The sequence below is a fragment of the Canis lupus genome, chromosome 4, assembly GCF_011100685.1.
Source record: "Canis lupus familiaris isolate Mischka breed German Shepherd chromosome 4, alternate assembly UU_Cfam_GSD_1.0, whole genome shotgun sequence".
Classification (NCBI taxonomy): domain Eukaryota; kingdom Metazoa; phylum Chordata; class Mammalia; order Carnivora; family Canidae; genus Canis; species Canis lupus.
Window position 1 is genome coordinate 6,931,022 of NC_049225.1, and position 12,129 is coordinate 6,943,150.

General features: G+C 38.3%; 1 protein-coding gene across 2 annotated transcripts in view; it reads left to right on the forward strand.

Annotated features, from left to right (window-relative positions):
• Positions 1–12,129, forward strand: part of PCNX2 (pecanex 2) — a 289,788-nt gene that overhangs the window by 142,705 nt on the left and 134,954 nt on the right. For both annotated transcript variants that reach the window (XM_038533888.1, XM_038533889.1), the window contains 2 exons: positions 2,121–2,213; positions 2,990–3,140. In XM_038533888.1, coding sequence (XP_038389816.1) covers positions 2,121–2,213; positions 2,990–3,140 — 244 coding nt within the window. The remainder of the gene's footprint in view (positions 1–2,120; positions 2,214–2,989; positions 3,141–12,129) is intronic.

Sequence of the window (12,129 nt, forward strand, 5' to 3'; positions counted from 1 at the left end):
ATACAGGGGTTTTGTACATCAGACATACCTCAAACAGCTCATACCAGCTGTTTAAAAAGTACAAAACAGAAATGAAATGGGCAGGAGGAACATTTTAATAAATAAAGGCTGTGCAGTAGTTTTATTTACAAGGGATACATAGGACACTGACGAAAATCAGTGGAATTCCTGAATGTCATCCAGCTATAGGAAAAAAAATAATGATAATCAGAGCTCATTCTCCCTCTTCCACAAAACATAAAAACATGAACCTCCTCCCCACAGTAGCTGCCCTGATGGCTCACTATTTTCCCTTCAGGCAAGGATGGATGGGCAAGTATAGATAACACTTCATCTTAAATTAGAATATTTGGGAAAATGTGTATCTTCCTTTTAATAAGCATTCAGCAATTTTTAAGGGACATAAAACCATGCCAGTGAAAAATGGGAAGGAGAAATTAACTTCTCTTTACAGCCTAAAGACCCAATGAGTTGCAGTTCTTTGCTCTGGGAAGGTCTGACCTTCTGTAAATCTTTGGAATAAAAGGAGATACTTGAATTTTGGTTATTTATTAATAGTAAATTTTTGGTAAAAACCTGCAATCACAAAATTTTTACAGATTCAGAATTAAAAACCAGTGATTTGCCCTGCTCAAAAATCAGGGAAATTCTTACCACTTTTTAACCCTATTATTCATATCATTACTAAGAATAAATCTAGAAGTTGATTGCTATATGGTTCCTCCAATATTCAATACCTATACATGAATTGTAAAACAACTTTAGTAGATAATTGATAAATTGATGTTGAGAATATATCTCTTTACTACATTATCATTATTTTTTAAAGATTTTATTTATATATAGAGAGAATCTGTGCACATAATGGGGGGAAGATGAAGGGACAAAGCGGGTAGGGAGGAAGAAGGAGAGAGAACCTGAAGCCAACTCCTCACTGAGCATGGAGCCCAATGCGAGACTCGATCCCATGACCAGTTACCTGAGCCAACACCAAGAGTTGGATGAGCTACCTGGATGTTAATGTTAACCAAGCTGTGTTGATATTTTCATCAGATGGTTCAAGGTCATTATTACTCCATTTAAGCTGTCTTCCTGATTTCTTCCTACTTGGGTATTAATTCAGTCAGAAAGCCAGCAACAGCACGGCTTGCAAGAACTCTGCACTTTAATTTTAAAAACAAGAAAAGCAAAAAGGGGGAAGAGGACAGGGGAAACAGATGTACACAGCTAAAATTTTCTGGCAGAGAACATTCAAAACAATTATTTAAGAGGCATAATTCTTTTCAATATAAGATATTGATATATTTATAACAATGGTTTCAGAGTTTTCAGGGGTGTGGTACCTTAAAATGTTCAATAATTGTGTACTGCAGCAAACTGGCCTCTGTAGAAGAACATAATTTGATGGTCCTTTGTGTCTCTTTTAGATCTATCAGCCAGCAGTATTGTGCTTGATTTGCATTAACAGGCCATTCCCCATATAGTATTAATGCAGTACAAATAACATTCTTTGGTCTAACTTTGCTTTGTTTTCTTTCAGCCCCTGCTCACGCTGCAATTTTATGTGATAAAACATTATTAGTAACTGACATTTCATTTTTCGCAACTGTGTCCATAACACATATATATTTAAATTATTTGGAAGTGGCCTTTACTCACTCTGGAGAATTAAAATGTGAAATCTGTTCTGGTCCAAAGAAATAAGTGAATGTGTAAGAGGCTTCTGTTTGGCAAATAGCCTCCATACAAGCAAATCTAAAACCAAGTCAAGATGATTAGCCCTTTACCCTCCTTTATTAATGAGATCATGGGACCTTGTATGTGATCTATGTTTGTACAGAAGAAGCTTATGCCTCTTGTACATGTAGAAAACCTTTTTCCTACTGTGGTTAGCTGGTGGAGGTTAACCTTGGAGTGTGCATTCCCCATTCTCCACCCTTTGCCTTGTTCTCCCTTATGGTCCACCCAGGTGTGTCCCTAGGAACCTATCAGGTAAGTGATATGCTGAGAGAGTGTGTTATCCAGAGTCAGTATCCTGTTACTTGACTTTCCTGCTGACTACAGAGTTGCTGAGAGAAACACAGACGGGCAGACTTTTACAGTTGGTTCTCTCTTTACAGAAGGATATCCTAAAATCGGATCTCGTTATCTGCTCGGTGGCTGCTGTTCTGTCATTTGCAATCAGTGCCAGCACTGTGTTCCTGTCCTTGCGAGTACGTATCCATTCGGCTTTCTAGTCTCCCCACCGCCTTCTTTCCTGAGTAACACAGCCGGTTGTGGAATCCCAAGGTATTGGCAGGCTAGTGGAGCCAGCTAGGAGGTTTAAGGGACATATCTATGTGCTGTGAGGAGTTGCGTCCCAGATGAGAGTTGGTTCACATTGCAGACTGGGTTCAAGTGCTTTATCCTTTGTCTTTCTGTGCTTGGGGAGCTGTGCAGTTTGCTAGAGCAGCAGCAGCAGCAGCACATGTCCTGGAACCCAGCGGTAGTAAGACAGGCTGACTGGCACTGTACCAGGAGCAGGGACAGGAGGTATTACCCTATCAGGAGTCAGAAAGAGGTCCTGGAGCTAAATAGAGTTTTGGAAAATAATTTTCAGTTAAAAAAAAAGTGGAGAGCCCTAGATGGGATTTCTGGCTTGAGGCTCGAACAGTTACTGCTTCCATATGAAAGTACTGTATGCTTAGGAGCTCTCCTTCTAACAAGGAAAGTGTATTGGTTACATTTGTCATTCTCAACCTCTTTAAAAACAGCGGTAAAACTAGAGAGCAGGTTTCCTTGGCCTTTGCACCTTGTGGGGCCAGCTCTCCACCCCGACCTGGTGGCTCCCAGCACAGGTCAGTTTCAGCTGGAAGACATTTTCAGAAACCCGAAACCAGCATGGGGCTTGGAGGGAAGAGGGGAAGGGCAGTAGTGTTATGTATTATCATGGGCGTCCCTCCCCTCTCCTGCCAGGCTAAACACTTTGAATTGCCCTCTTGTCTCACAGCCGTTTCTCAGTGTTGTGCTGTTTGCCCTGGCGGGCTCGGTGGGACTTGTGACCCATTACATGCTCCCCCAGCTCCGCAAGCACCACCCGTGGATGTGGATTTCACACCCTGTTCTCAAAAACAAAGAGTATCAACAGCGGGAAGTGAGAGGTCAGTACTTTATCCCTCATTAAAAAAAAAATGATGTAGTGGTAGGCATCCTTTAAACCAGAGTGTACGCAACTGATGTGAATGTACTGGATGCCATAGAACTATGCACTAAGAATGGTTACAGTGGCAGGTGTTACATTATATCTATTTTACCACAATAAAGAAAAAAAAGGAGAGTGTACCTTGGGGTATGCAGTATTGTTCCAGAACAAGAAAGTTGAAATAGAGTGAATTAGAACTATGGCTTATAAAATCGGTTATTAGTATTGTGGAAAATTAATTTATATCATGCAGACCTGAAAATTATGCTATTCCAGCTCAAGTAGACTAGGTTCCCATCCTCCACAAAGTGTTTGGAGGGGGTGGGGTGGGCAGGAATGTAGCAGAGACTGCTGGACCTTTAGGACCTTTAAGCCCTTAAACTTTGTCATTGGCTATGGTCTCTTAGACCTGGATGCATACTTGATTGCCTTAGGAGTTCTCCGGGCTATTTCCGGTCACGACCATGTAATAGCCTGGTGATCCAGACAGTGTCAGAGCTTCTAGATAAGAAATCTCAGGAATTTCTCCGGTAGCTCTTCCCCTGCTCTGTGATCCAACAGATGGAGGAAGGATTGCTTTATCCCCATTTTCAGATGCATTGAAGTCATCGGTCACAGTTCACAGCTAGAGTTTATAACAGCTTGGGCTGATTATAACTTTAGAGCCCATTGTAACATCTCTGTTATAGAGGGAGATATTCAGTTGTATGTCCAGGCACAAGTGGCGCCAAGATTTGCTGACTTGCAGGAATGTATTAGACTCTCCAGGTTGGTCAGCAGTAACCTCGGTAGATTAGTGTGACAAAGGGGAAAAAGGGAAAAATAATTTAAAAATGAAGAAGTGAAAGAATTGCTTAAAATTCTATCAAGAGCATTTCATCAAGGAACATCTTTGGGTGGGTATGAGGAGCTGCCTCAATTTAAAACAGCCAACTCATGAAGATTGTCGATTGTTTAGTGGAGAAATATGGCATCGTGGGTCTGCTGCCCGGATAAGGTTTAGAAGGTGGAGAAGGGCCACCCTGATGGCTCTGCCCTCAGAGACTTGCTCTTCTTACTGGCAACCCCAGTGGCTAGCTTGAGGGTCAAGCTTAATATATTTGTGCTTGACATATATATGTATATATATATGTGTGTGTGTGTGAGTGTGTGTGTGTGTGTACATATAATTTTAAAGGCTCTTTTCAATTTCAGGTACTACTTTAATGCAAATTATTATCAGTATTATAAAACCTGAAGGAAGATGGGCTCAGAGTAGATGCAATTTGTAATGGTTAGTTCATGTGATAGCTCATTTGTAGAGAGAGGTGCCTCCCAGATGGGTGCGGGCTGGTTGACAGGTAGAGCAACTGGAGGAAATTGGTTTCTATGGAGCTTCTCTGTAAGTGTTCAGGTAACGATCCCTTTCATTTTCTAAATCTTTAGGGAGACTATGTTTTGGTGAAATTAGTGGAGTATTTGGGGGTTTCTTATTTTGGTGTCATTGATTTTGGGTAGAGATTTGAAGTGTGAGGCTTTGCCTCAGGAGCCTGCATATCTCTATCCATATCAGCTGCACCTCTACCTATACTTACACATTTAAATGCCCTGGCCTGAGCACAGAGAACTTGTCAAATTGAGAGAAAGAAAAATAAGACAGATTAGGCTCCAGCTAGCTTACTATGGCAGTTCAGAGTCTGGAAATTCAACAGTGAAAATACGGAATTCAACATTTAGTTTAGTTTGGTTTAGTTTAGTTCAAAACCTGTTTGTTTTGTTTATTCATTTTGGTTTTGGTTTTTTGTTTGTTTGATTTTGTTAGTGTGGCTGTTTCCTTCCCTGAATCTAAGGGATCCCAGTTTAGAATAGAATAACTTAGATATTTTAAACTTGCATGACAAAAAAAATAAAATAAAATAAAATAAAATAAATAAATAAATAAATAAATAAATAAATAAATAAATAAATAAATAAACTTGCATGACCCTTTCAGTACACAATTCAAGCCCAAGTTCTGTGAGTGTATTTGTTGATGGCTCCTCTTTGAGGGGCAGGTGATCAGTCAGCGCTGGCCTCTGTTCCATAAGGTGGGCTGGGAGCTCGGGCTCAGGCACAGGCTCTGTGGATGTTTCTCCCTTGCCTGCATTGTCTGTTCATAAGCCACCTGAAATCTAGCCAAGAGTAATAGATTTGACACATTAGGCATGGAGTGAAGAACAGATTGCATTTCAAAATTGTGTGTGTTAGAAGGAAAATCCAAATATTTAAAATATGTTGGTATGAAGTCATTGAAAAGCTATTATTCATTTCAGTATCATGAGGTCCTGAGTTTTCTTCCTCCTTGTCCTGGCCTTCTGCCTTCTAGATAGTTCACTCTTTATTTCTCCTACTCTCAAGAAAACACGCACAGGAAGTTTAGACCAATCATAGACTTTTTAATGTGAAAACTGTGCTCAAATCTTCTTTCTCATAGCATCACAGAATATTATAACTGGAAAAGAAGATAGAGCAGAGCAGAGCTAGCAGGTCTGTAACATACAACTGGAATGCTCTGATCCCATGCCAGACATCACTAACTGAGAACAATCCTAAAACTCAGCCACTGGCACGAATTGGCATGTAAGATGAGGCATATGTGCTGTCCGTGTTTTAGAGTTTATATAATGCCACCCCACCCTTTATGTAGGAGGAGACAGAAGTTCCAGAAGTCAAGGCACATAACTTGGCTCCTAGCAAGTCTGTGGCCAGTGAGTAACCAGAACCCAGGGCATCTTACTCCAGTCAGGTGCTCTGTTTGCTACTGATCTGCTCCCAGTCTAGCAGGCGGGTCGTGTGCAATCCATACAAGGCTCTTCGACAACATAGTGCTGTAGTCATTGTTACCCAGAAGGGCCACATCACTTCAGTAGGTCCTGTACAGTCCAGTGTGCTATAGTTTAATGCCAGCTCTACAAAGCTTTAATCCTTGGGTCGAAATAGACTCACCACAGTGAATTTTCAGCATTCTTGCAGATTCTCAAATACACTCTATTCTCTGTCCTCTCTTTGTTTTTCCCTTTGCCTGTGATGCTTTTTCTCAAGCATCACTATACTCAGGCCAGATGATTCATCCTTCAGGTCTCTGTTTAAAAATCAGGCCCATTAGAAGCCCTTCCCTGACCACCTGGATCGGACAAACTTCTTGGCTGCTCCTCTGAACCTCCCTTTCCATTATATTCTCTAAAGTGAGTAGGAGCAACATTTCTGCTTGTTCATGCTGGCCATCCCCTGCTTACTGTGCTGGGCACAGAAGTGTGTTTCCTGAACTGCACTTCATTTACATATCATCAGCCCTCTATATGCTAGAACAAATTTAAACTTGAGGTATACATTTCTTTCAGTTTACTTTTCTTTCTGCATACCTCTGATTGTAATTTTACTTGACATATAAAATTATATAGATATACAAAATAAATTTTGATATAAAATTCAGACTACAACTCAAGTTGCAGACTGTAAATTGAAACATGTATTTTTTAGCCAACTGACTTCTTTACTTTGGAGACTAATTTAGGTAAACTTTATCTCATTCCAGCCCCAACAAGATGTCTCACCAATATCTGAACTAAAAGAATAAAATTCTGTCACTCATAGTACAGTTAAGCAGACAAATGGTGAGGTGGCTATAGATGGCATATTAATGGAATATGAAGCTGTTCAATCTAAGTGAATTATGCTGAAAATAACAAGATAACAAAGTAGACAGCACTACAGATGGCACCATATTATTTAAGTTTGGAACTTCCAAGACCAAATGTTTAGGAGAACTAGAGTTTTAGAAAATAAATCCATTATCCTGAATGATGATGGTAATTCCAGACAAATGACTTCATTTATTGGCCTCTGTTGTAAGAGAGTCTCTAATGGCAATAATATGTATCTATCAATAATTACTTTGACTTTAAGTGGATGAAATGCTCCAATCAAAAGACACAGGGTAACAGAATGGATTAAAAAAAAAAACAAGACCTACCTATATGCTGCTATAAGAGACTCATTTTGGCCCTAAAGACAGCTGCAGATTGAAAGTAAGGGGATGGAGAAATACCTATCACATGAATGGATCTCAAAAGAAACATGGTGGAAATACCTACATGAGCAAAGTAGACTTTAAGACAAAGACTGCAGTAAGAGACAAAGAGGGGCACTATATCATAACAAAGGGGACACTCCAACAAGAAGATCTAACAATTGTAAATATGTAAGCACCCAACCTAGGAGCAACCAAATACATAAAACAGTTAACAAACATAAAGGAATTAATCAGTAATAATACATTAGTAGTAGGAGACTTTAACACCCTACTCACATCAGTGGACAGATCATCTAAAACAGAACATCTACAAGGAAAAAATGGCTTTGAATGACACACTGGACTAGATAGATTCAGTGGTATATTCAGAACATTCCATCCTAGAACAGCAGAATACATTCTTTTCTAGTTCATACAGAACATTCTCCAGAATAGATCACATATTGGCAGACAAAATGAGCCTCAACAAATTAAGAATGTTGAAGTCATACCATGCATCTTTTCTGACCACAACACTCTGCAACTAGACATCAACCATAAGAAATAATTTGGAAAGATCCCAAATACATGGAGGTTAAATAACGTGTTACTAAACAATGAATAAGCCAACCAAATTAAAGAAGGATTAAAATATACATGGGAACAAATAGAAATCAAAACACAATGCTCCAAAAACTCTAGGATGCAGCAAAAACAGTTCTAAGAGGGAAGTTTATAGCAATACAGGCCTATCTCAAGAAGCAAGAAAAATCTCAAACAACCTAACCTTATGCTTGAGGGGGCTAGAAAAAGGACAACAAACAAAACCTAAAGACAGCAGAGGGAAAGAAAGAATAATGAATAAAGATTAGAGCAGAAATAAATAATATAGAATCTAAAAAAAAATAGAACAGATCAATGAAACCAGGAGCAGCTTCTTTGGAAAAAAATCAATAAAATTTATAAATCTCTAGCCAGACCTATTGAGAAAAAAAAAAGAGAAAGGGCTCAAAATCACTAGTGAGAGAGGACTCATAACAACCAATACCACAGAAACACAAATAATTGTAAGAGAATACTTTGTAGAACTATATACCAGTAAATTGGACAACCTAGAAGAAAGGAATAAATTTCTAGAAACATATACACTATCAAAATTGAAACAGGAAGAAATAGAATTTGAACAGACTGATAACCAGCAAAGAAATAGAATCAGTGATCAAAAAACTCCCAGCAGACAAAAGTCTAGGACCAGATGGCTTCACAGGCAAAATCTCCCAAACATTTAAAGAATTAATAGCCATTCTTCTTAAACTATTCCTAAAAATAGAAAAGAAAGGAAAGCCTTCAAATTCACTCTATGAAACCAGCATTACCCTGATACCAAACCAGGTAAAAACACCACCGAAAAAGAGAACTCTAGGCCAATATCCCTGATGGGCATAGATGCAAAAATCCTCAACAAAAGACTAGCAAACCAAATTCAACAATACATTAAAAAAAAATCATTCACCAGATAAAGAACATGTGATTATATATACAATGGAATATTACTCAACCATCAGATAGGATGAATACCTACTACTTACACTGATGTGGATGGAACTGGAGGGTATTGTGCTGAGTGAAATAAGTCAGTTGGAGAAAGACAATTATCCTATATTTTCACTCATATGTGGAATATAAGAAGTAATGAGAGGGACCACAAGGGAAGGCGGGGGGAAACCAAGTGGGGAAAAATTAGAGAGGACGACAACCATGAGAAACTTCTGACTCTGATAAACAAACTGAGGGTCGCAGAAGGTGAAGGGGATGGGGGGATAGGATGACTGGGTGATGGGAGTTAAGGAGGGCACATGATATAATGAGTATTGGGTATTATACTGTGTGTTGGCAAATTTAAATAAAATTTGAAAAAAGATAAACTATAGAAAAACCTCATTCACCATAGTTAAGAGGGATTTATTCCAGGGTAGTTTGATATTCACAAATTGATCAATGCAATACAACACATCAATAAGAGAAAAGATAAGAACCGTATGAGCATTTCAATAGATGCAGAAAAAGCATTTGACCAAATACAATATCCATTCATCATAAAAACCTCAACAAAATAAGTTTAGAGGGAACATAACTCAACATAATAAAGGCCATCTATGAAAAACCCACAGCTAACATTGTCTTTAATAGATAGAACTGAGAGTTTTTCCCCTAAGGTCAGGAACAAGATGAGGATGTCCACTCTCACCATTTTTATTCAACATAGTATTGGAAGTCCTAGCCACAGCAATCAGACAACAAAAAGAAATAAAAGATATACAAACAGGTAAGGAAGAGGTACAATTACCACTATTTGCAGAGGACATGATACTATATAATAAAACTGGAAAGTCTCCGCCAAAAAATAGCTAGAACTGATTAATTCAAATAAAGTTGCAATTATACAAAATCAGTGTGTAGAAATTTGTTGCATTTCTATACACTAAAATTGAAGCAGCAGAAAGAGAAATTTAAAAAAAAATCTCACAATTATGCCAAAAATAAAAAAATACCTAAAAATGAATGTTATCAAAGAAGCAAAAGACCTATACTCTGAAAACTGTAAAACACTGGTGAAAGAAATTCAAAAGGACAGAGGGATGGAAAGACATTCCATGCTTATAGATTAGAAAAACAAATATTGTTAAAATGTCTATACCAGGGATGCCTGGGTGGCTCAGCAGTTGAGTCTGCCTTTGGCTCAGCGCATGATCCTAGAGTCCCAGGATCGAGTCCCACATCGGGCTTCCTGCATGGAACCTGCTTCTCCCTCTGCCTATATTTCTGCCTCTCTGTGTGTGTGTGTGTGTGTGTGCATGTCTCATAAATAAATAAATAAATAAATAAATAAATAAATAAATAAATAAATAAATTCTTCTTTAAAAAAGTCTATACCACACAAAGGAATCTCTGCATTTAATGCAATCCCTATCAAAATACCACCAGCATTTTCAAGAACAATGACAAACAATCCTAAAAACTTTTAAAAGATTTTATTTATTTTTTTGAGGGAGAGACAAAGAGCACATGAGCAAGCTGGGGGAGGGGCAGGGGGAGGCAGAGAGAGAGGGAGACAGAGAATCTGAACCCTACTCCATGCTGAGCACAGAGCCACTGAAGAGCTTCATCCCACAACCACAAGATCATGACCTGAGATAAAACCAAGAGTTATATGCTTCACTGACTGAGCTACCTAGGTGCCCCCAATCCTAAAATTTGTATGGAGCCACAGAAGACCCTGAATAGCCAAAGCAGCCTTGAAAAGAAGAGCAAAGCTCAAGGAATCACAATTCTGGATTTCAAGTTATAATACAAAGCTGTAGTAATCAAAGAAATGCAGTACTGGCACAAAATAGACACACAGATCAATAGAATAGGAAACCCAGAAATAAACCCACAGAGATAAGGTCAATTAATCTTCAAGAAAGCGGGCAAGAGTATCCAATGGGAAAAAAATAGTCTCTTCAACAAATGGTGTTGGGAAAACTGAACAGCAACATGAAAGGAAGAAAGAAAGAAAGAAAGAAAGAAAGAAAGAAAGAAAGAAAGAAAGAAAGAAAGAAAGAAAGAAAGAAAGAAAGAAAGGAGAGAAAGAAAAAGAAACTGGAACACTTTCTTACAGCATACACAAAAGTAAATTCAAAATGGATTGAAGACTTACATATGAGACCTGAAGTCACAAAAATGCTAGAAGAGAACACAGACAGGAACCTCTTTGAGTCTGTCATAGCAACTTTTTTCTAGATAGGTCCCCTAGGCAAGAGAAACAAAAACAAAAACTACATGAAAATAAAAAGCTTTTGCACAGTGAGGGAAACAATGAACAAAACTAAAATGCAATCTACTGAATGGGACAAAATATTTGCAAATGACATATCTGATAAAGGGTTAGTATCCAAAGTATGTAAAGAACTTATAAAACTCAACACCCAAAAAAACAAATAATATGATTAAAAATGGGCAGAAGATATGAAGATATTTTTCTAAGGAAGACATCCAGATGGCCAACAGACACATGAAAAGATTTTCAACATCACTCATCATCAGGGAAATCAAATTAAAACCACAATGAGATATCACCTCACACCTATCAGAAAGGCTAAACTCCACAACACATGAAACAACACGTGGTGAGGATGAGGACAAAGGGGAACCATCTTGCACTGTTCGTGAGATTGCAAACAGGTGCCACTGTGGAAAACAGTATGGAGCTTCCTCATAAAGCTAAAAAGAGAACTACCTTATGATCCAGTAATCACACTACTGGCTATTTACTCAAAAAATACAAAAACACTCATTCAAAGAGATACATGTATCCCTATGTTTATAGCAGCATTATTTATAATAGCCAGGATACAGAAGCCGACTGACTGTGCATTGACTGATGAATGGATAAAGATGTGTATAGATGTGTAATGAAATACTATTCAGCCATAAAAAAGAATGAACTCTTGCCTTTTGCAATGACACAGATGGATCTAGAGAGTATAATGCTAAGTGAAATAAATCAGTCAGAGAAAGACAAAATACTGTATGATTTCACTCATATGTGGAATTTAGGAAAAAAAACGAATGAGCAAAGGGGAAAAAGAGAGGGACGAATAAAGAAACAGGCTCTTAATTATGGAGAACACACTGATGGTTGCCACAGAGAAGGCGGATGGGTGGACAGATGAAATATGTGATGGTAATTAAGAAGGGCACTTGTGATGAGCACTGGGTAATGTATGGGAGTGCTGAATCACTACATTGTACACCTGAAACGAATGTAACACTGTGTGTTAGCTGAAATTAAAATAAAACTAAAACATCCCCCCCACACACACAAAAAAAGAAAATATGTTTTATTTAAGAACTTTCAAAAGGAATTATATCATTC